Source organism: Astyanax mexicanus, chromosome 7 (assembly GCF_023375975.1).
Source record: "Astyanax mexicanus isolate ESR-SI-001 chromosome 7, AstMex3_surface, whole genome shotgun sequence".
In the NCBI taxonomy this organism is placed as follows: domain Eukaryota; kingdom Metazoa; phylum Chordata; class Actinopteri; order Characiformes; family Acestrorhamphidae; genus Astyanax; species Astyanax mexicanus.
In genome coordinates this window covers 40,111,509-40,137,377 of record NC_064414.1, presented here as the reverse complement: position 1 = coordinate 40,137,377, position 25,869 = coordinate 40,111,509, and the positions used below count along the sequence as shown (strand labels likewise).

At 36.9% G+C, this 25,869-nt stretch overlaps 1 protein-coding gene and 1 long non-coding RNA gene across 5 annotated transcripts in view; one reads left to right on the top strand and one right to left on the bottom strand.

The window, feature by feature from the left end:
• Positions 1-2,255: 2,255 nt before the first annotated feature.
• LOC111196831 (uncharacterized) lies at positions 2,256-7,794 on the bottom strand. Its single transcript, XR_007440095.1, has 3 exons — positions 7,479-7,794; positions 2,561-2,599; positions 2,256-2,389 (listed from the first exon to the last, which is right to left on the bottom strand). It is a non-coding gene; the product is annotated as an uncharacterized LOC111196831 (long non-coding RNA).
• A 9-nt stretch (positions 7,795-7,803) lies between these two features.
• The window catches only part of LOC111190094 (calponin homology domain-containing protein DDB_G0272472-like), a 29,633-nt gene continuing 11,567 nt past the window's right edge, over positions 7,804-25,869 (top strand). For 3 of the 4 annotated variants that reach the window (XM_049481810.1, XM_049481807.1, XM_049481809.1), the window contains exon 1: positions 20,524-21,739. In XM_049481810.1, the coding sequence (XP_049337767.1) occupies positions 20,604-21,739 (1,136 nt within the window). In that variant the 5' untranslated portion in view covers positions 20,524-20,603. Of the gene's footprint in view, positions 9,018-20,523; positions 21,740-25,869 lie in introns of those variants that run through there. The other variant, XM_049481808.1, reaches the window with a different exon arrangement.

The window sequence follows — 25,869 nt, the reverse complement described above, 5'->3', positions numbered from 1 at the left end:
CCAGTCTTGGATGAGCACTCCTACAGACATTTCATTCTGTAAAACAAACTCTGATCAAAAACATGATACAATAATAAGGTCATTCCAAAGTGCAACTTGTTGGCTTTCAGGAACACTCAAAGAAATGAAGAAAAAACATTGTGGAAGTCAGTGAATGTTACTTTTATTGACCAACCACAGGGAAAAAAATATGGAATCACTCAATTCTGAGGAAAAAAGTATGGAATCACTCAAATTGAAGGTAGAAAATAAGGACACACCCAGTCAATTTCCTTTCCCTAAATGGACACCTGCCTCAGATTAGATCTGCTCGTTAGTCTGCAGTTAAAAACACCTGCAGTCATGACACCTTGGAGGGCTGCTGGACGAATTAGAGTGGCAAGAACCATGGCTCCAACAAGAGAAATGTCTCTTGAAACAAAAGAGAGGATTGTGAAACTTCTTGAAGAAGGTAACTCTTCACGCATGGTTGCTAAAGATGTGGGCTGTTCACAGTCAGCTGTATCCAAGATATGGACCAAATACAAACAGCATGGAATGGTTGTTAAAGCCAAGCGTACTGGTAGACCGAGAAAGACATCAAAGCGTCAAGACAAGCAACTTAAGGCCATTTGTCTTGAAAACCGAAAAAGTACAACTAAACAGATGAAGCATAAATGGGAAGAAGCTGGAGCCAATGTATGTGACCGAACTGTAAGAAATCGCCTAAAGGAAATGGGATTTCAATACAGGAAAGCTAAAAGAAAACCATCATTGACACCTAAACATAAAAGAACAAGACTGCAGTGGGCTAAGGAGAGGCAATCATGGACTGTGGATTACTGGATGAAAGTTATCTTCAGTGATGAGTCAAGAATCTGCATTGGACAAGGTGATGATGCTGGAACTTTTGTTTGGTGCCGTTCCAGTGAGATTTATGAAGAGGCCTGTCTGAAGAAAACAACCAAATTTCCACAGTCCTTGATGATATGGGGCTGCATGTCAGGCAAAGGCACTGGGGAGATGACTGTGGTTAATTCTTCTATCAATGCACAAGTTTACATTGACATTTTGGACAGTTTTCTCATCCCTTCAATTGAACAGATGTTTGGAGATAATGAAATAATTTTCCAAGATGACAATGCATTGTGCCATAGGGCAAAAAAAGTGAAGGCATTCCTTGGAGAAAGACACATTCAGTCGATGTCATGGCCTGCAAATAGTCCAGATCTCAACCCAATTGAAAACCTGTGGTGGAAATTGAAAAAAATGGTCCACAAGAAGGCTCCGACCTGCAAAGCTGATCTGGCAACTGCTATCAAAGAGAGTTGGCACCAAATTGATGCAGAATACTGTTTGTCACTCATCAAGTCCATGCCTCAGAGACTGAAAGCCGTTATAAAAGCCAAAGGTGGTGCAACTAAATACTAGTGATGTATTTTGAATCATCTTTTGTTTATCTGTTTTTCATGATTCCATACTTTTTTCCTCAGAATTGAGTGATTCCATATTTTTTTCCCTGTGGTTGGTCAATAAAAGTAACATTCACTGACTTCCACAATGTTTTTTCTTCATTTCTTTGAGTGTTCCTGAAAGCCAACAAGTTGCACTTTGGAATGACCTTATTATTGTATCATGTTTTTGATCAGAGTTTGTTTTACAGAATGAAATGTCTGAAGGAGTGCTCATCCAAGACTGGTGATTCCATACTTTTTGCCAGGGGTTGTAGTTTTGATATCAACACATTTAATTGTTTATTCTCTTTATCATCAGTTTATTCATTTATCTCTCTATCTTTTGTATTACTGTATTTGTACTTTTGATTTTTGTAAGAAATATCTTTCTTTTTTACCACTAATTGTTGTCTTCCCACTTCCTCCTCCATCACATGCCTTATTGTTACTCCTCCTCACCCCTAGACAAAAGGGGAGGAGCATAACACTTGGATACAGCTGACTGTGAACAGCCCACATCTTTAGCAACCACGTGTGAAGAGTTCAAGAAGTTTCACAATCCTCTCTTTTGTTTCAAGAGACATTTCTCTTTTTGGGGCCATGGTTCTTGCCACTCCACTTCGTCCAGCAGCCCTCCAAGGTGTCATGACTGAAGGTGTTTTTAACTGCAGACTAAGGAGCAGATCTAATTTGAGGCAGGTGTCCATTTAGGGAAAGGAAATTGAATGGGCTTGTCCTTATTTTCGACCTCCAATTTGAGTGAATCCATACCTTTTTTCCTCAGAATTGAGTAATTCCATATTTTTTTCCCCTGTGCTTGGTCAATAAAAGTAAAGTAACATTCACTGACTTCCACAATGTTTTCTCTTCATTTTTTTGAGTGCTCCTGTTTTAATTGGAAGGACTTCATCGTATAGCTTCACTTTGTCATCGGCTGCTTGCTCACCGGACTTCTCCTTTAAAAAAACAAAAACAAAACAACAGTGAGGCGATGTGAGCTAAACAATTATGTAATATTAATATTAGTGATATCTCAATTAGCTAGCTGACTTGCATAGTGATTAACTGTGTAGGTTATTATTGTGATTCACATACAAATACAAGTGAAGACAGGCTAGAGTTCTTACCCATTTCACCAAAGCATCTTTAAAAGTAGTTGCTTTAGCCTGTAGAGACAGAAAAACAGCCTTGATTTATTTAACAGATTATATATTTACTTACTAAATTTTAGCACTTTCTACATTTAAACACCTTCCCACACTCAGCTATTTCTATTGCTTCATATAGATGGAAGGCATGGCAGAAATAATTGTTGATTAATCTATAAATAATCAACAGATTAGTCAATTACCAAAATAATCTTGGTAGCTACTAAATACTTTAGTAGAGTCAAAATTTTAGAAAAGGCTTAACTAGGTTAACTAAATACTTCAGCTAGCCATTTAGCAGTGTTTTTTAGCTAACTTTACTTACTAATTAATAAATAACTAGCACTCTGTAATGAAACTGACAGCTGGTCAGTGTTCCTTCTTTTAGGCACTGAAAATATATACAATATGCTCAGAAAAACATATCAGTTATCACAACAACTAAATTTATCACGCAGGCAATCTTGAAGAAATGAGGGGCCAGCCTGCAGTGCTCAGACCATACACCCTGTACACACTGCATAAACTCTGTCTGCATGGCACCGTCTCAGAAAAAGTTTCTAATCATCTCTAATGACCTTCACTTCACCCTGATACAGAGATTTATCTATATATCCTACCTACACATCTGTCAGGGGTATGGTTCTATAGTGTTGTCTCATTAAAAGATGTAACAACAGAAGATGCAGAAACAGAGGGGTGTACTCAATGAATTTACTTAAAACATATATAATTCTGTTTATACTGCAGCTGCATTTACTATGACAGAACAGTAAGCCTGCTACTATTTTTTCCTGTAAATTGTTATTGTTTTTCCTGTAAAGAGGCTTTGTGACAACCTTTGTTGTAAAAAGCGCTATATAAATAAAACTGAATTGAATTGAATACTAATAATTACAGAGATTTTGTACAGTAATGTTAACAGATAATGAACCAGAAACTGAGAAATAATATTTACATGCTCATATAATCTAAACTGCTGATAAATTATTCGCATTATTTAGATAACAAAAGGATTTACACTACTGTGCCAGTGTTCAGTCAGAGTCAGTGACCGCTTAGTCAGAGCGCGCTGGGTTTGCTGAACAGGTGTTGCACCGTTTTCTGTGACCGTCGGGTTTTGTGACCACAGAGGCCGCTACTTCACAGTTTCTGTTCACGGGCACGAGCGCGCTGCGTAGACTGCGTAAGCTACGCGGACTCGCTTTATTTTCTCTTTCTGCTGCTGTCGGTCCGCCGAACGATGAAAAAAGGCTGTTTACATTTTTAGGTTGTCTATAAATAAAATAAACGATCTTAAACATTAACATTTCATTATTAATTCTCTACATTTTCACGTCGTATGAAGAAAGTAGGTGGGGTGCACTGCAAAATACAAGCTCTTTCCCTAAACAAACCAAAACGCCAGACCCAGTAAAATATAAGATAAAACCCTATAAGAAAACTGAGTAACACTAAGAAAATGTTTACTTTTATACAATTACTTTTATGTTGAGTAGTATTGCAAAACAGAAGAAAATAGATTGATTATCACATACTTTACACCTGTTCTATTATGCTAAACATACATTAGGTAATGTGTATCATATTCAAACTGATCTATAAATAATTAAATTGGTAGTTATAATGCCCTATCCGATATTAAAGGTAATTAGATTTATTAAAAGGGTTAGGTTATTTTTTGTCATTGTTTTCTGTTATTTTGGAGACAAAATGGGCTGATACCTGATTCAACTGTAAAAATGTGCCTTTGTCAGGTCTTATCTTAACCCCTTCAGAACCTGCGTTCATTGCAGTGGACATAATGTATTCTTGAACCTATGTCTGCAATCTGAAGTAAAACATGGCAGCATCCCATATAATGAAGTATAGTAAACACATTTTTCTCCATTATATTATACAGTTTATTTTACTGCTTAGCTATATAGATCAAGGTTACAGAATAAAAATAACGTTAAACGAATTATTCCACTGCAATAAACATAGAAAAGACAAATAATACATATAAATTGTATTTATTTATTGAGCGAATCTTTATTTTTGAGTGCATTATGTATATTTTTTCTTAATTGGAACATAATTCAGGTCTGAAAGGGTTAAACATGAGTTATCAAGTTTTTTTGTGAGAGTGAGGCAATCACTGGGCTTTACTCATACTCTGACATCTGACATCAGAATATGTGACCCTATTCATCTCTGTGTAAAACCAACCAAATCTTCCCAGATTACTTACTATTCCTTCACATTTTCAGCTTTACAAAACATTTATTACTGGACTTAACCATAATGCTTTAGAATAGGGATCATACTTTGTGATAGCTGGTATCAGAATATGTGACCCTATACCATCTCTATTAAATATAGTGTAAAACCAACCAAATCTTCACAGATTACTGACTATTCCTTCACCTTTTCAGCTACAAAAAAAACTTTATTACTGGACTTGACCATAATGCTTTAGAATAGGGGTCACACTTTCTGACAGCTGGTATCAGAATATGTGTGACCCCTATTCTAAAGCATGCTGCTCTGGACAATTGTGCAACCGCCGGAGACAACATGGTGAGCAGCTGATCTTACATATTACTACATTTATTACTAATTACATATATATGTATTACTGCACTATATACACACTACAGCACCCGCAGCACCACAGCACACAGCCCGGGAGATACGAGTTTATGCAACATGCTTATCGCAGGGTTCTCTCACTTCTTCCAGCTCCGGTGTTCTGCTGAATTGTGCTACCCATCAAAATATGGTAAAGAGAATGCATCTTTTCACATGATTTTCAACACATTTGTAACAATCTCGTCAATAATGATGATGGATTTACTTATTTGGAGCAATTTTGAAGCAGCAGGGAGAGGTAAGCGCTGGTGGGGGCTGTATGTGTGACTGTTGACCTCTAGTTACCCAGGGGGATTAATTACACAAGCTGCTGTAAAACTGTACAAAACAGTCTAACGCACTGTTTAGGCTCCAATTCAGGAACTGTACAGTGAAATGGTTTGCAGTTCCATAATCCTGAGAGTTAGATGGTTGGAATGATGTATAGCATGTCCGCATTGGATCATATATGGACGTACGTAAAAATATAATAATATTTGTAATAAACAAGGCATATTTTGCCGTAAATGTTTATTTTCTAAAAGGAAACACAGCTAAATAGGCTAGACAACTGAAAATCAGAGATTCTAAGCTTCAAAATATGGCATATTGTGTGTTGAGCCTATGATTAATCATAAACACAGCCAGATATGCATTATGATATTGTTAAGTAAAAATAGTAAACATAAAATTACCTATTTTAAAAACTGTTTTAAAATTTACAAATTACTCATAAAATCTACTCAATTACAGTAACGTGAGTTAATGTAATTTGTTACTTTCCACCTCTGCATCTATGTATATGATGCCCCCAACTCGAGCTCTCCAAGTCGTCTGCAGTGTATTGCATTAGAGTTTTTTTTTATTAGACCTTTGCATTAGACCATTTTTTAATACTGTATTATTGTTTAAACTACTCCTAGTATTTATGGTCATCCTCCTAACATTAGTGTGTTGCATGCCTAGCATCCACAGTGTTTACAATTATACTGTATATTGTACAACAACAAACTATTATAGAACAATAAATTGTCCTATGTGCTCATTGGTGCCAAAAACTGATAGAAACAAGCAGTTGGTCATAATGTTATTTTTGATTTATAATTATATACAGGACAGTAAGTAATCTGTACACGATTGCTTTGATTTAAGAAACAATCATCTGATATGTATAAATAATACATACATGTTTTTTGTGTAATAATAAAACTCGTGTTGTATATTCTGTAATGTAACATAATGGAACTGGAATAAAGCAAAACCAATCACCTGGATGAGGCTGGATTACATGAACACCTGATTACTCATTTTGGCTGTCTTGTTTGTAATCAATGACTAGACAAGACCTTTTATTCTGGTGACTCTGACATGTTAACTGATATGAATATGTACCGTTGGGGCAAAAACTAAGGATTTTGAGTGAAGTATGTGTATTAGCTGCTCCTCTATTATGTGGTGCATGTAGTTTGAGAAATGCCCACACTGGTGGAAATAGTTCTGATTTGAGAAAATGCAACAAAGTAACTGAGAAAAAAAAATGCAAATATACACATGGCATTAAAATTAGTTTAGAAATAGTATTTGTCAAGTCATTTGTCATGTGCAGCTTCCCCACTTGAAAGGGATTGACCCATCTACTCGGAGTTTACACTGGATTTCACTCAATGACCAGCCAAATATCTTCTTTTCTCTTTTTATTTCAACACAGTTATTATTTAATTTGCTTTTGTTTTCCTTCACAGTTTTCCATATGATTTTGTAGTTGTTTTTAGCTCATTAATTCGGTGATTTGGTTTGAACAGTGTCCGAATAGTCAAAATAGTTTGGGCTAGCTTGGACGAGCTCCGATAGCCACAACAAGATGAAGAGTTGATTTCAGTTGAATAGTTGAATAGAGTGGTGTTCTGAGCCGAATACAGCTGAACAGAGCCAAATATAGTTGGGCAGAGTATAGGTCTAAGGTGTAAGCTGAAAAAAGGTTTAAAACAGAAAATACACAGAAGAAAGAAAAATAAATTATCTCAAGAAATTAAAGCTAGTATGTTTCATCACTAAAAGCCTAATTAACACAGTAACAACTTAGTTAGTTATAACTTAAGCAAGATTTAGCAACATATCTAGCTTAAATAAACAATTAGCATGCTAAACAATTAGCTAAACACAACAGCCTAGTATCTTTTTTTATCACGGAGTTAGCAAAGTCCATACGGCTTAAGCAGCAGCAGCCACTATTTTCACTCGAATAGCAATTCCGAGGTGGTTTTAATGTTCTGGCTACTCTTACCGGCTGCCTCTCCGGGTCTAGTAGACGTTGTCAGTCCTGCACAGTCTCTGAGAACACCAACTTCGCTAGGTTCCGAACAGTAGCTTCTCCTCGTGATGAAAGTTAGCAGCTCTCTCTCTCTCTCTGTTTTACTCCGAGAGGGTACTGACTCCTCTCTCTCTGTTTTACTCCTCTCTCTCTCTGTTTTACTCCTGTCTGTACTTGTCTTCTTGTGGACTCGTAATACGTCATCAGTCGCAGCCCAAGTACTTAAGAGGGTGACGTCATCAAGTACACAGCTGTTCCAAAAACACACTCTGCAGCGCGCAGCCGCGGCGATGACGTCATAGCTCTCCTAAATATATAAATAGGGCTGGGGACGGCTCTTCTCCCAATTCATAAAGTGCAGCAGGGCGAAGCGATAATGTATTTCTTGATGCAACAAGACCAAAAATGTATGAGCACAGAATCTTTGCAAGCGAAAATATTGGACATTAAGAAATTTGAAGATACAGACAGTAGGATTAAGGAAAGCCACATGGCAAGGGCCAAGGTGAAGTTTGAGAAGACAATGCTGTCACTGGACATCGAGGCCCGGGAGATCGAGAGGAAAATAGAGATGATGCGCTTAGCAGAGGAGCGGAAGCTCAGGGCGGAACAGCTCCAGCGCAAGAAGATGGAAAAAGTTGCACAGCAGAAGGCCCTCGGCTCGCTGATCACCGCCACACGGAGGCGCTCGCGCTGCGAGAGCGAAATGGAGGCGAACAAGGCAGCGTTTACGAGCAAGCGGTGCGACGTTAAGAGGGAGTGCATCGTCAAATGCAAAACAGCAGAAAAAGAGGCGAAACAAGTGCTGGCTGAGCTCCTGGAAAACATTAAATATGATCGGAAGGCCGTCAAGAATGCCATTGATCAGATCAAAGATGAGTCCGAGAAGCAGCAGCTGGAGGACACTCTCAAGGAGGTCGAGAAGGAATACAAGCACCGGGTAAAAACCGTTAAAGCTGTGCTTAAGTGGAAGTGCGATATGGTCAAGCGGGAGGCTGAAACGAAGCTGCTGTGTATCGATGCTAAGGAGATGAACTACAAGAAACAGCTCAGGACAGAGCTGTACGAGATCGGCGAAGTAATCAAGAAGGGAAAAAGCTGGGAGATCGGGCAAAAGGCCAACGTGAAAATACCAGCGGCCGTTTTAGAAAAGCTAGAACGGGTGCGCAGCGAAGCCTTGGCCAAGATCGAGGAGCAGCGCAAGATCGCCGCTGACAGGTATGAGGAGATGCAAAGGAAACACCAGGAGAACATCAAGAAGGAATGGCAGGAGGCCAAAAGGAAAGTCAAGCAGGAGCGTGAGGAAAAGGAAAAACGACAACTTGAGAAGCTGCTGGCCCAGGAAAAGAAGGGCAAGGAGGTCCAGGAAGCGGTGAAAAGGCGCTTGGAAAAGGCACAGGATGTCATTCAAAAGAAGGAGGAGGAATGGCAGGCCGAGGTGAAAAGGCGCGAGAAGAAGCGCGACGCTACCTATAAAAGGATCAACAAGGAACAGCTGGAATACAAACTCAGGTGCAAAGAAAGGAGCCTTCGATTTAGGGACGAGGAGCTGCCGGTGTTACAACGTTTTCTGTGACCGTCGGGTTTTGTGACCACAGAGGCCGCTACTTCACAGTTTCTGTTCACGGGCACGAGCGCGCTGCGTAGACTGCGTAAGCTACGCGGACTCGCTTTATTTTCTCTTTCTGCTGCTGTCGGTCCGCCGAACGATGAAAAAAGGCTGTTTACATTTTTAGGTTGTCTATAAATAAAATAAACGATCTTAAACATTAACATTTCATTATTAATTCTCTACATTTTCACGTCGTATGAAGAAAGTAGGTGGGGTGCACTGCAAAATAAAAGCTCTTTCCCTAAACAAACCAAAACGCCAGACCCAGTAAAATATAAGATAAAACCCTATAAGAAAACTGAGTAACACTAAGAAAATGTTTACTTTTATACAATTACTTTTATGTTGAGTAGTATTGCAAAACAGAAGAAAATAGATTGATTATATCATACTTTACACCTGTTCTATTATGCTAAACATACATTAGGTAATGTGTATCATATTCAAACTGATCGTGTTAAACACGAGGCTGAAGTTGGTTTGATATTCGCAGCTCCAGATTCGTTTGGCTCGATATTCGCAGCCTCGTATTCCCCGGCTGAAGTTGGTTTGATATTCGCAGCTGCCGCTTCACTGAACCACCGTGAACTAAAGGGAGCGTTCACAAACACCCGCTGTTTATATTAAACACCTCACAGATCAACACTGAAGGAGATAGAATGAAGAAAAGCAGTACATCTGTTTATTAACAATGTAAATATACAATATATTATTAAATATAATTTTGTATATTGTAAAATATTTATTTTAATTACTGAATTTATAATTATATATTACAATAAATAATTAAATATATATTTAATAAAATTATATTTTAAAAGCCATTGCGCTCAAAAAATATGAGGCAGATGTTCAAGTGTGATTTTGAAGAACTTTTTCATGTTGGGCCAGAACAAATACACATGATCTGAAGAGTACTAGTCTTCTACTTTAAGAAAAACCTGGAATTAGCCTGGCCCAAGCTGATTTTATACTTTAAAATGAACTGGCAACATAGCATACCGATCCATAATGCACTTTTTTTTTTTATGTAAAGCTGATGTTCTAGTGTGATTTTGAAGGACTTTTTCATCTTGGGCCAGAACACATACACATCAGATGAAGAGAACTACTCTCCCACTTTGAGGAAAACCTGGAATTAGCCTGGCCCGAGCTGATTTTATACTTTAAAATGAACTGGCAACATAGCATACCAATCCATAATGCACTTTTTTTTTTTATGTAAAGCTGATGTTCTAGTGTGATTTTGAAGGACTTTTTCATCTTGGGCCAGAACAAATACACATGATCTAAAGAGTACTAGTCTTCTACTTTAAGAAAAACCTGGAATTAGCCTGGCCCAAGCTGATTTTATACTTTAAAATGAACTGGCAACATGGAATACCAATCCATAAAGCACAATTTTTTTATGTAAAGCTGATGTTCCAGTGTGATTTTGAAGGACTTTTTCATTTTGGGCCAGACCAAATACACATGATCTGAAGAGTACTAGTCTTCTACTTTAAGGAAAACCTGGAATTAGCCTGGCCCAAGCTTATTTTATACTTTAAAATTAACTGGCAACATGGCCTACCGATCCATAATGCACAAAAAAATTGAATATAAAGCTGATGTTCTAGTGTGATTTTGAAGGACTTTTTAATCTTGGGCCAGACCAAATACACATGATCTAAAGAGTACTAGTCATCTACTTTAAGGAAAACCTGGAAATAGCTTGGCCCAAGCTGATTTTATACTTTAAAATGAACTGGCAACGTGGAATACCGATCCATAATGCACAATTTTTTTATGTAAAGCTGATGTTCCAGTGTGATTTTGAAGGACTTTTTCATATTGGGCCAGACCAAATACACATGATCTAAAGGGTACTAGTCTTCTACTTTAGGGAAAGCCTGGAATTAGCCTGGCCCAAGCTGATTTTATACTTTAAAATTAACTGGCAACATGGCCTACCGATCCATAATGCACAAAAAAATTTAATATAAAGCTGATGTTCTAGTGTGATTTTGAAGGACTTTTATATCTTGGGCCAGACCTAATACACATGATCTAAAGAGTACTAGTCTTCTACTTTAAGAAAAACCTGGAATTAGCCTGGCCTAAGCTGATTTTATACTTTAAAATGAACTGGCAACATAGCATACCGATCCATAATGCACAATTTTTTTTTTATGTATAGCAGATGTTCAAGTGTGATTTTGAAGAACTTTTTCATGTTGGGCCAGACCAAATACACATGATCTGAAGAGTACTAGCCTTCTACTTTAAGGAAAACCTGGAAGTAGCCTGGCCCAAGCTGATTTTATACTTTAAAATGAACTGGCTACATGGTATAACGAGCCATAATGCACAATTTTTTTATGTAAAGCTGATGTTCTAGTGTGATTTTGAAGGACTTTTTCATCTTGGGCCAGACCAAATACACATGATCTAAAGGGTACTAGTCTTCTACTTTAAGGAAATTTTGGGATTTGCCTGGCCTGAGCTGATTTTAGACTGCACAATTAATTGGCAACATGGCAGCACAAAAAAAATATTATTTAAAGCTGATATTCCAGTATGATTTTGGACTTTTTTTCAGACCAAATACACATCAGATGAAGAGTTCTGGTATTCTCAAAATCAATGCTTTATATTCATTATTTCTGTGCAAAATGGCTTTCATGTCATGTTGCCAATTCATTTTAAAGGTTAAAATTAGCTCGGGCCAGGCTAATTCCAAGTTTTCCTTAAAGTAGAAGACTAGTTCTCTTCAGATGTTCTCTTCATGTGTATTTGTTCTGGCCCAAGATTAAAAAATTCTTCAAACTTGTACTGGAACAGTGGCTTTTTTGTGCAAAATGGCTCGTTATACCATGTTGCCAGTTCATTTTAAAGTATAAAATCAGCTCGGGCCAGGCTATTTCCAGGCTTTCCTTAAAGTAGAAGACTAGTACTCTTTAGATCATGTGTATTTGGTCTGGCCCAAGATGAAAAAGTCTTTCAAAATCACACTGGAACATCAGCTTTACATAAAAAAATGTGCATTATGGGTCATTATACCATGTTGCCAGTTCATTTTAAAGTATAAAATCAGCTTGGGCCAGGCTAATTCCAGGTTTTCCTTAAAGTAGAAGACTACTACTCTTCAGATCATGTGTATTTGTTCCGGCCCAAGATTAAAAAGTCCTTCAAAATCACACTAGAACATCAGCTTTATATTCAATTTTTTTTGTGCATTATGGATCGGTATGCCATGTTGCCAGTTCATTTTAAAGTATAAAATCAGCTTGGGCCAGGCTTATTCCAGGTTTTCCTTAAAGTAGAAGACTACTCTTTAGATCATGTGTATTTGGTCTGGCCCAAGATGAAATAGTCTTTCAAAATCACACTATAACATCAGCTTTACATAAAAAAACTGTGCATTATGGATCGGTATGCTATGTTGCCAGTTCATTTTAAAATATAAAATCAGCTTGGGCCAGGCTAATTCCAGGTTTTTCTTAAAGTAGAAGACTAGTACTCTTCAGATCATGTGTATTTGTTCTGGCCCAACATGAAAAAGTTCTTCAAAATCACACTTGAACATCTGCCTCATATTTTTTGAGCGCAATGGCTTTTAAAATATAATTGTATTAAATATATATTTTTATTATTTATTATAATATATAATTATAAATTCAGTAGTTAAAATAAATATTTTACAATATACAATTAGCTCCGGACAGGATAATGCCAGGTTTTCTTGAAAGTAGGAGGCTAAATCTCTATTTCAGATATTTTTTACTCAGGAAATGAATGAATTACACTAGAACAGCAAATTCATGTTGTAAGTAAAACTGGAGAAAATAATTGATGAAAGGTCGTGTATATAAAATTATATTTAATAATATATTGTATATTTACATTGTTCATTAACAGCTGTACTGCTTTTCTTCATTCTATCTCCTTCAGTGTTGATCTGTGAGGTGTTTAATATAAACAGCGGGTGTTTGTGAACGCTCCCTTTAGTTCACGGTGGTTCAGTGAAGCGGCAGCTGCGAATATCAAACCAACTTCAGCCGGGGAATACGAGGCTGCGAATATCGAGCCAAACGAATCTGGAGCTGCGAATATCAAACCAACTTCAGCCTCGTTCTATAAAAAGTGTTGGGAGTAACGGCGTTAAAACTAACGGCGTTACTAACGCCGTTACTTTTTTCAGTAACGAGTAATCTAACTAATTACTCTGACTGTAACTATAACGCCGTTACCATTTCCGACACCCCGTTACTGCACTTTAGCCTCTATGAACTTTTTTTTGTTGTAACTTTGGTTTGCCCTGGTTAACCCCTCTTCTTTCCAGTGAACTTGAGCTTCTGGCCGCTGTGCCTGTGTGTTGGCGTGGTGAAGTGAGGCACAATTGTGACGATTTGCTGCTCTAATCAATTCAGTGATTGCCCTGGACAGGCCAAGTTCCGATTTAAGGAAGTTAAGCTCTTTTTAGCTGCTCCGGTTTTTGTGGTGCTGCGCTTTCTCTTTTAGAGCTTATAGATTCTCTGCCCGAACCCGACCTGACCCAAAGACCGTCCCAAAATCGGGCTCTTATTTTTATTTTATATAAAGCTCTGGTGTGATAATCACAATGTTGCTAAATAACCAATTATTATTGTTCACTAAAGCGAACGAAATAGCGAAAACTGAAAGTGAAAAAAACATTTGTGTTAACTGAAACTAATAAAAACGGTAATTAAAAGGAAAAAAACATAACTATCTCGAACTGTATTTTGTGTTTATAAAACTAACTAAAACGAACTAAAAGTACTGAATTTTCGTGTTTATTATTTATTTATAAGAGCTGTTGTACAGCGGAGTTGTACAGCGGGCGGTGTAGCCGCAAAATACGTCAGAAAACACTGAAAAACTGCAGAACTATGTATGGGATTACAATATGAGCGCAAGGCAGATGAAATAGAAACAGGAGATTCAGTATGTGAGAACATTTACCTGTGAGTAGCTCATTCCAGAACAAGCAAATATCTCTCTCTCTTTCTCTCTCACGTTTATTAGATTGGTCTCTCTGATGAGATGTGTGAAAACTAATAAAAACTAGCAAGCCCACCCTAAAAACAAATTAAAACTTACTGAATCAAACTATAATAAAATGAAAAATGTAATCACGTAGCTCTGGGGGCACGTGAACACCTCCGCGTTTGACTTGCAGCACTGTGTGTGTTCTTAAAAATCATTTTAATTAAATAATAGTTTTATGCTATGTTTCAGTGTTAATTAACATAATTCTGATTATATTTCACTCATTCAATCAGCCCGAAAACAGACAGTTTATGGTTTGGGTTGGCTCGGGCTGATAATGACAGTTCATGGTTCGGGCTTTGGCAGAACGTGCACGGGCTCTGGCTGGGTCGGGTCGAATTTTTTGGGCCGATCTAAGCTCTATTCTCTTTTGGTGAAACTGTTATATTAATACCATTTTAACGGTCATTAGATTGTTGTTTTTGTCTGTTATTTTGTTTTGTTTATATATACATATTTCCTTTGAGTGTGGCTTGGTTTGTTTAACTCCATCCCCAGACGCGTTTTTCCGCTGTTTCCGTTTTTTTCAGTATTATATGTTTTAGTAATTTTCTTTGGTTCTGTGAAGAATTTCGTTTTTATTTTTTGTAATTCGTTAGATTATATTTTTGTCAACATTTTGGGTTTATTATCGTTTGGTATTTTTCTAATAATAGTAAATACATAATTCATTTCCTTTTTTTTTGACGGGCGAATAATAAAAGTAACTCGATAGTTACTTTTACTGGTAACTAGTTACTTTTATAGTGGAGTAACTCCGTTAGTAACTCAGTTACTTTTTTGGAGAAGTAACGAGTAACTATAACTAATTACTTTTTCAAAGTAACGTGCCCAACACTGTCTATAAATAATTAAATTGGTAGTTATAATGCCCTATCCGATATTAAAGGTAATTAGATTTATTAAAAGGGTTAGGTTATTTTTTGTCATTGTTTTCTGTTATTTTGGAGACAAAATGGGCTGATACATGATTCAACTGTAAAAATGTGCCTTTGTCAGGTCTTATCTTAAACATGAGTTATCAAGTTTTTTGTGAGAGTGAGGCTATCACTGGGCTTTACTCATACTCTGACATCTGACATCAGAATATGTGACCCTATTCATCTCTGTGTAAAACCAACCAAATCTTCTCAGCACTGTAAAACCCAATAAGTTAAGTTAACTCAAAAAAATTTAGTGAAACTGATTACATAAAAATTATTAATTGATAGTAACTCAACTTTGTAAGTTAAAGAAACTGTCTTATTTAAGTACCATTTACTAAATAATTTTAAGTTACATTACCTTACACTTGTAATCTAAATAAATACTTTTTATTGAGTTATCATTACTAGATAATTTTAAGTTCAAAGTACACAATTAAATCATGTATAGGTAACGAAATCTTTTTAATGCATTTACTTGAAAACATTTCTCGTTAAAACAACAACAAAAAAAACTAATTCACAGTAGTTTAAAAACGTTTTTTGAACCTGTTAGAAATGTACAGGGGTTAGACAATGAAACTGAAACACCTGTCCTTATTTTAGTGTGGGAGGTTTCATGGTTAAATTGGAGCAGCCTGATGTCCAATCTTCATTAATTGCACATTGCACCAGTAAGAGCAGAGTGTGAATGTTCAATTACGTTTACGCATCTGTGACCAAGACAGCAAGTCTGTGGTCTAAAACCAGGTGTTTCAGTTTCATTGTCCAACCCCTACTTGAACACATTTTAAAATAAAAACAAATATGTCAACAGTTAACTAACTTTTTATTTACACATACAATGAAAAACTATAAAAATAGAAATTACTTGAATTAATCACAAACAGTACATAAGGAAATGCCTGAGGAAATGGATCAATCATTTTTAGAAGTGGAGAATACGAAAAAAAAAAAAGTATAAAAAAATGTGTCAAATAATCAGGTCACAACAATAAATAAATAAATATATATATATATATATATATATATATATATATATATATATATATATATATATATATATATATATATATAAAGCTTAATTATACAGCCTTTTAACACAAGAATTTCTAAATTGTGGCTTCTCTAATAGAAAAAGTGAGCACCAAAAAAAAAAAAAAAAACCCTTCCTCTAATAATTCATTGTTTTTGCAGAATGACACATTAGGGGTTTTGTGTAGCAATGCAAAAATAAATTAATAAAATACATTAAAAAAAATCCCACTTCAAGAGTAACTCACTAAAACCAAGTTGAACATCATTGCTGTCCAATGCAACTTCACAGGAGAGAGGGAGAGAAAAAAACGTATTATGGTATGGTCATTTTGGAACATTTCTACAGGGCAATTAATAAATACATTTTGACAGCGTAAGGCAGGGTTGCTAAACCTCTCCATATTGGCCCAGTGTGGCTGCAGATTTTTATTCAAACCAACCAGCAACACACCTGATTCTACTAGTTTAATCCATTAGTCAGTCTTCAAACAAATGAGAACATGAGCCGACACCCCTGGTGTAAGGGACAGTTTTGTGTGTTTAAATTACATATTTTAAAAAAAAAACTGGACAGTCACTGGACAGTTTTTTCTGCATCTGGTGAATAATAGTCCCATTAATATAATTTGTACTTTTGGGCATAATATTATTGAATCATCAAAATCATCTTTACTCCCCTGACATTTTTTTAACACAACACCAGACTAATTTTAACACAACCTCCACTCATAGTTCAGTCTAGTTAACACAAAATAAACTTGATGATCATAGCAGTAGAAAATGTACAGCACTGGCTACACTCATACAGCAGGTAAAATGGACCAAATACAATTTTCCCTAATATGTATCATTTTTGTCTGACATTCAATTCCAATTTGGCACACATTGATATGTGGTAATGAAAATCATTAAAATTTAAAATTGAAGTTTAACGCAAGAAAGTAACTCATAACACTAGCGCTCATTTCTTTCTTATTATTCCTTTAAAATTGAACAAGAAAATAACATTTGGGCCACGCTACCTGCTCTCCACCGGTTTTGCACTGGTAAAACTGTTTTTTTCTGCAAGTAAAACCAAGAACACATACAATACATAGGTACAAAAAGTATTGGGATCCTTACAGAAGCTTTTATGGCATTGCTTTCAGCAGATTGAGAGTCCTGCTGGTAGTGATGAGCAGAGCGCTGAACACTACTGTGCACTACTCCCTTCAGCAATCAGAAAACCAAACTCTAACATAACATGGCTGGACACATGGGACTGAATGTAATAACTGAACCATGTCCAGACACTTGCATGAATTAGCAACGGTGTAACATTTCTTCATACTTCAATTTACTCCACTGCCAACAGCTCGTTTTTAAGGGTCAACACTCTGGGCCTCAACTTTCCATCCTCCAGTCCCATCAAGACTTTCTGGGTGAAGTCAAAAGTGTTTGCTAACTCTTTTGGGTAACTTAGATGCAGTGCGTACATAAGTCCAAAAAGCGTGACAAATGCATCAGCTAATGTGGGGTGTTCGATAACAATGTTACCCTCAAGCACAACTGCAATCCTCTCTGGACACAATGGCGTGGCATCAGTTGAATTGGCACTGATTGAGAGGAGACCAATTGGCATGTCATCAATGTCGGGTTCATCAGATTGGGACACCTGAAGAGAGATGTATTGTGTTACTTTATATTTCCAAAGGCTAAAAAAAAAAAAAAAAAAAAAAAAAAAAAAAAAAAATCTAAAAACTACATAAAATCATAGCATAAAATAAAACATAAAACGTGACATCAACTGGTGTATGTATAAACAAACATTTGGACATTTTATAATTGTCATGTAATTTTTTATGGATGATATAGTCCCAGGATTAATCATGAGAAACATTTATCACGTATTTGTGTACACAAATATACATATTACGTATATTTGATTGTTTTAAAATTAAGTCAGCTCAATCACGTTAATGAGCTCTCCTTCCAAATTGATCAGAAAGGATCCTAATTTTTGGGTAGCGCATCAGATCATATTTACCAAATAATTATATTTGATTTACACATGTTCACTTCCTACTCTCCTCTCTCAGATGGAGCAGACAGGAGAAACAGTGTACCTGTTTAAAAGTCTTCACTTACACATGCAAATACAAATAGTTACACTGCATTATATTATGTGTCCACCAGGCGTCTCCAAAGTGTTCAAAACCTCTCCAGAGTTCCCCTAATCTAATACAGAGATACAACTAAATCTGTCTCTATACCACACGAGTTTGTAATATTTTTGTTTGTTTGTGATTAAATTTGTAATGGATGAACGATAAATATGATTAATAACAATTATTAAAATCCCAACCAAGGCATTTTTCGCCCTAAATGTTTATTTTCTTAAAGGATATACTGCTAAATATGCTAAATAAGTGAAAAGCAGAGATTTTAAGCTTTAAATTGTATATTGTATGTCTATATTGAGCCTATAACTGTTCATAACTATTCAGAAACAAAATATGAATATGAAAATATGAAATTTTACAAATTTCTGGCCCTCCGGCGGGCCAGGGCGTGTTAAGAGGTTAAAAAAAAAAAAAAAAAGAAAGGGGTTAAAGGCGGGAGCTGGCTCAGCTATAAAGCATCTGGGGCTAGCTAGCTAAGCTAAGCTAGCGCCAGAAGCCCTATAAGCGATAGCTTTTTAAAATTAATAATACATTTTAATAAACTTTTCTATTTTTATATAACGATTTTAACCAATGTTAGCCCCCAACATTTAAATGTATGAACGTTTTGTCTCATCTTAAGGCGGGAGGTGGCCTGACAAGAAGGCTTAGCTAGCCGAAAATAAGGGGTGGCCGTAATAGGGGCCTGCTAGCTAGTAAGCTAACGTTAGCGCTAGCTAGCTAGCTAACGATTTTAGCTAATGTTACCCCACGACATTTAAAATATATGCACAGCTGATTCAGCAATGTAAACTCTGAGACAATGAAGAATAATGAATTAAATATTAATATGCTGGCTTCTACTAGTTTAGCTAGCTAGTTAGCGTTAGCTAGTTTAGCTAGCTAGTTAGCGTTAGCTACTTTAGCAAGCTAGTTAGCGTTAGCTACTTTAGCTAGCTAGCTATCAGTTTCCACCATTGAGATGGCAGAGAAAATTTTAACTCACAATACATACATAAATATTAGCAAATAATGTATTAAATATTCAATGTAGTACACGAGGTAGCTAAAACACCAGTAAAATATGAATATGGGGCAAAATCACCAGATAACTCACCTCATTCAGGAGCCCAAAAAACAAAATGCCCGCCTGAAGCGAGCAGAGCAAGTATGGCGCACTTGCCCAGGAGAATGTGTAGGAGGAGCTTCGTCAGGTCAGGTGGCATTGCTGTAAAATTATTTGAGTTCAGTGACACAGACAAATTAAAATGATTGAGCACAAAAACCTTAAAATGTTAAAATAGTACAGATTATGTTGAAAATTTGAGTCAAATTAACTTCTTACTTGTTTTTGAGTTATTACAACCTATTTAATTTATCAAACTTGTACTGTTCGGGTTTACAGTGAGATTACTTACTATTCCTTCACATTTTCAGCTTTACAAAACATTTATTACTGGACTTAACCGTAATGCTTTAGAATAGGGATCATACTATGTGATAGCTGGTATCAGAATATGTGACCCTATACCATCTCTATTAAATATAGTGTAAAACCAACCAAATCCTCTCAGATTACTCACTATTCCTTCACCTTTTCAGCTACACAAAAATGTATTACTGGACTTGACCATAATGCTTTAGAATAGGGGTCACACTTTCTGACAGTGGGCATCAGAATATGTGACCCCATACCATCTCTATTTAAACTAGTGTAAAGCCAACCAAATCTTCTCAGATTACTCACTATTCCTTCACCTTTTCAGCTACAAAAAACTTTATTACTGGACTTGACCATAATGCTTTAGAATAGGGGTCACACTTTCTGACAGCTGGTATCAGAATATGTGTGACCCCTATGCCATCTCTATTTAAAACAGTGTAAAGCTAACTACATTTTCTCAGATTACTCACCATTCCTTCACCTTTTCAGCTACACAAAACATTTATTACTGGACTTGATCATAAGGCTTTAGAATAGGGGTCACACTTTCTGACAGCTGGTATCAGAATATGTGACCCTATGCCATCTCTATTTAAAACAGTGTAAAGCTAACCACATTTCTCAGATTACTGACTATTCCTTCACCTTTTCAGCTACACAAAACATATATTTTAATTAAATCTAAGATAGTGTTACTCATCTTAGTAATACGTCATCAGTCGCAGCCCAAGTACTTAAGAGGGTGACGTCATCAAGTACACAGCTGTTCCAAATACACACTCTGCAGCGCGCAGCCGCGGCGATGACGTCATAGCTCTCCTAAATATATAAATAGGGCTGGGGACGGCTCTTCTCCCAATTCATAAAGTGCAGCAGGGCGAAGCGATAATGTATTTCTTGATGCAACAAGACCAAAAATGTATGAGCACAGAATCTTTGCAAGCGAAAATATTGGACATTAAGAAATTTGAAGATACAGACAGTAGGATTAAGGAAAGCCACATGGCAAGGGCCAAGGTGAAGTTTGAGAAGACAATGCTGTCACTGGACATCGAGGCCCGGGAGATCGAGAGGAAAATAGAGATGATGCGCTTAGCAGAGGAGCGGAAGCTCAGGGCGGAACAGCTCCAGCGCAAGAAGATGGAAAAAGTTGCACAGCAGAAGGCCCTCGGCTCGCTGATCACCGCCACACGGAGGCGCTCGCGCTGCGAGAGCGAAATGGAGGCGAACAAGGCAGCGTTTACGAGCAAGCGGTGCGACGTTAAGAGGGAGTGCATCGTCAAATGCAAAACAGCAGAAAAAGAGGCGAAACAAGTGCTGGCTGAGCTCCTGGAAAACATTAAATATGATCGGAAGGCCGTCAAGAATGCCATTGATCAGATCAAAGATGAGTCCGAGAAGCAGCAGCTGGAGGACACTCTCAAGGAGGTCGAGAAGGAATACAAGCACCGGGTAAAAACCGTTAAAGCTGTGCTTAAGTGGAAGTGCGATATGGTCAAGCGGGAGGCTGAAACGAAGCTGCTGTGTATCGATGCTAAGGAGATGAACTACAAGAAACAGCTCAGGACAGAGCTGTACGAGATCGGCGAAGTAATCAAGAAGGGAAAAAGCTGGGAGATCGGGCAAAAGGCCAACGTGAAAATACCAGCGGCCGTTTTAGAAAAGCTAGAACGGGTGCGCAGCGAATCCTTGGCCAAGATCGAGGAGCAGCGCAAGATCGCCGCTGACAGGTATGAGGAGATGCAAAGGAAACACCAGGAGAACATCAAGAAGGAATGGCAGGAGGCCAAAAGGAAAGTCAAGCAGGAGCGTGAGGAAAAGGAAAAACGACAACTTGAGAAGCTGCTGGCCCAGGAAAAGAAGGGCAAGGAGGTCCAGGAAGCGGTGAAAAGGCGCTTGGAAAAGGCACAGGATGTCATTCAAAAGAAGGAGGAGGAATGGCAGGCCGAGGTGAAAAGGCGCGAGAAGAAGCGCGACGCTACCTATAAAAGGATCAACAAGGAACAGCTGGAATACAAACTCAGGTGCAAAGAAAGGAGCCTTCGATTTAGGGACGAGGAGCTGCCGGTGTTACAACGTTTTCTGTGACCGTCGGGTTTTGTGACCACAGAGGCCGCTACTTCACAGTTTCTGTTCACGGGCACGAGCGCGCTGCGTAGACTGCGTAAGCTACGCGGACTCGCTTTATTTTCTCTTTCTGCTGCTGTCGGTCCGCCGAACGATGAAAAAAGGCTGTTTACATTTTTAGGTTGTCTATAAATAAAATAAACGATCTTAAACATTAACATTTCATTATTAATTCTCTACATTTTCACGTCGTATGAAGAAAGTAGGTGGGGTGCACTGCAAAATACAAGCTCTTTCCCTAAACAAACCAAAACGCCAGACCCAGTAAAATATAAGATAAAACCCTATAAGAAAACTGAGTAACACTAAGAAAATGTTTACTTTTATACAATTACTTTTATGTTGAGTAGTATTGCAAAACAGAAGAAAATAGATTGATTATCACATACTTTACACCTGTTCTATTATGCTAAACATACATTAGGTAATGTGTATCATATTCAAACTGATCTATAAATAATTAAATTGGTAGTTATAATGCCCTATCCGATATTAAAGGTAATTAGATTTATTAAAAGGGTTAGGTTATTTTTTGTCATTGTTTTCTGTTATTTTGGAGACAAAATGGGCTGATACCTGATTCAACTGTAAAAATGTGCCTTTGTCAGGTCTTACCTTGAACATGAGTTCTAAAGTTTTTTGTGAGAGTGAGGCAATCACTGGGCTTTACTCATACTCTGACATCTGACATCAGAATATGTGACCCTATTCATCTCTGTGTAAAACCAACCAAATCTTCTCAGATTACTTACTATTCCTTCACATTTTCAGCTTTACAAAACATTTCTTACTGGACTTAACCCTAATGCTTTAGAATAGGGATCATACTTTGTGATAGCTGGTATCAGAATATGTGACCCCATACCATCTCTATTTAAACTAGTGTAAAGCCAACCAAATCTTCTCAGCTTACTCATCATTCCTTCACCTTTTCAGCTACACAAAAATGTATTACTGTACTTGACCATAATGCTTTAGAATAGGGGTCACACTTTCTGACAGTGGGCATCAGAATATGTGACCCCATACCATCTCTATTTAAACTAGTGTAAAGCCAACCAAATCTTCTCAGATTACTCACTATTCCTTCACATTTTCAGCTACAAAAAAACTTTATTACTGGACTTGACCATAATGCTTTAGAATAGGGGTCACACTTTCTGACAGCTGGTATCAGAATATGTGTGACCCTATGCCATCTCTATTTAAAACAGTGTAAAGCTAACCACATTTTCTCAGATTACTCACCATTCCTTCACCTTTTCAGCTACACAAAACATTTATTACTGGACTTGATCATAAGGCTTTAGAATAGGGGTCACACTTTCTGACAGCTGGTATCAGAATATCTGTGACCCCTATTCTAAAGCATTATGGTCAAGTCCAGTAATAAATGTTTTTTGTAGCTGAAAATGTAAAGGAATAGTGAGTAATCTGTGAAGATTTGGTTGGTTTTACACTATATTTACTAGAGATGGTATAGGGTCACATATTCTGATACCAGCTATCACAAAGTATGATCCCTATTCTAAAGCATTACGGTTAAGTCCAGTAATAAATGTTTTGTAAAGCTGAAAATGTGAAGGAATAGTAAGTAATCTGAGAAGATTTGGTTGGTTTTACACGGAGATGAATAGGGTCACATATTCTGATGTCAGATGTCAGAGTATGAGTAAAGCCCAGTGATAGCCTCACTCTCACAAAAAACTTTAGAACTCATGTTTAAGATAAGACCTGACAAAGGCACATTTTTACAGTTGAATCAGGTATCAGCCCATTTTGTCTCCAAAATAACAGAAAACAATGACAAAAAATAACCTAACCCTTTTAATAAATCTAATTAAATCTAATGTGACCCTATGCTATCTCCACATACAATAGTGTAAAATCAACCAAATTTTCTCAGATTACTCACTATTCCTTCACCTTTTCAGCTACACAAAACCTTTATTACTGGACTTGACCATAATGCTTTAGAATAGGGGTCACACGTTCTGACAGCTGGTATCAGAATATGTGACCCTATGCTATCTCCACATACAATAGTGTAAAACCAACCAAATCCTCTCAGATTACTCACTATTCCTTCACCTTTTCAGCTACACAAAAATGTATTACTGGACATGACCATAATGCTTTAGAATAGGGGTCACACTTTCTGACAGCTGGTATCAGAATATGTGACCCTATGCCACCTCCACATAAAATAGTGTAATACCAACCAAATCTTCTCAGATTACTGACTATTCCTTCCCCTTTTCAGCTACACAAAAAATTATTACTGGACTTGACCATAATGCTTTAGAATAGGGGTCACACTTTCTGACAGCTGGTATCAGAATATGTGACCATATGCTATCTCACATACAATAGTATAAAACCAAGTCCAGTAATAAATGTTTTGTGTAGCTGAAAAGGGGAAGGAATAGTAAGTAATCTGAGAGGATTTGGTTGGTTTTACACTATTATATGTGGAGATAGCATAGGGTCACATATTCTGATACCAGCTGTCAGAAAGTGTGACCCCTATTCTAAAGCATTATGGTCAAGTCCAGTAATAAATGCTTTTTTGTAGCTGAAAAGGTGAAAGAATAGTGAGTAATCTGAGAAAATTTGGTTGGTTTTACACTATTTTAGTGGAGATAGCATAGGGTCACATATTCTGATACCAGCTGTCAGAAAGTGTGACCCCTATTCTAAAGCATTAAGGTCAAGTCCAGTAATAAATGTTTTTTGTAGCTGAAAATGTAAAGGAATAGTGAGTAATCTGAGAGGATTTGGTTGGTTTTACACTATATTTAATAGAGATGGTATAGGGTCACATATTCTGTTACCAACTATCACAAAGTATGATCCCTATTCTAAAGCATTATGGTTAAGTCCAGTAATAAATGTTTTGTAAAGCTGAAAATGTGAAGGAATAGTAAGTAATCTGAGAAGATTTGGTTGGTTTTACACAGAGATGAATAGGGTCACATATTCTGATGTCAGATGTCAGAGTATGAGTAAAGCCTAGTGATTGCCTCACTCTCACAAAAAACTTTAGAACTCATGTTTAAGGTAAGACCTGACAAAGGCACATTTTTACAGTTGAATCAGGTATCAGCCCATTTTGTCTCCAAAATAACAGAAAACAATGACAAAAAATAACCTAACCCTTTTAATAAATCTAATTACCTTTAATATCGGATAGGGCATTATAACTACCAATTTAATTATTTATAGATCAGTTTGAATATGATACACATTACCTAATGTATGTTTAGCATAATAGAACAGGTGTAAAGTATGTGATAATCAATCTATTTTCTTCTGTTTTGCAATACTACTCAACATAAAAGTAATTGTATAAAAGTAAACATTTTCTTAGTGTTACTCAGTTTTCTTATAGGGTTTTATCTTATATTTTACTGGGTCTGGCGTTTTGGTTTGTTTAGGGAAAGAGCTTGTATTTTGCAGTGCACCCCACCTACTTTCTTCATACGACGTGAAAATGTAGAGAATTAATAATGAAATGTTCATGTTTAAGATCGTTTATTTTATTTATAGACAACCTAAAAATTAGAGGTGTGCCAAAAAATCGATTCACATAAGAATCTTGATTCTCATTTACTACGATTCAGAATCGATTTAAAATGTCCCAAAATCGATTCTGAGGGGCGGGTTTTGGACTGATTTTGGGCTGGGTATTTTTGTTGGACCTGGCAACCCGCTTGTCCCTTCAAACCGAGGTCTTCCAGACCCACACAGAGCGTAGTAGGTGTTTGAGAATCACCGGTAAGATGGCAGAACAAGCACTATATTACCTTAGATTAACGTGTAGTTTTAATGTTTTATGGCAGAATGCTTCATAACAAGCATAAAAAGATCGCTAGTAGTTAGTTTCAGTAACTGTTAGCTAGCTAACAAGCTAACTTTCCAGTTCCACCTTAAATAACGCTACAGGTGGCTGCGGGCTGCAGCATTTAAGGCGGAACGGAAAAATAACAATAAGCTAATCAGAGCTCATTTCAGCTCCTCATCACAG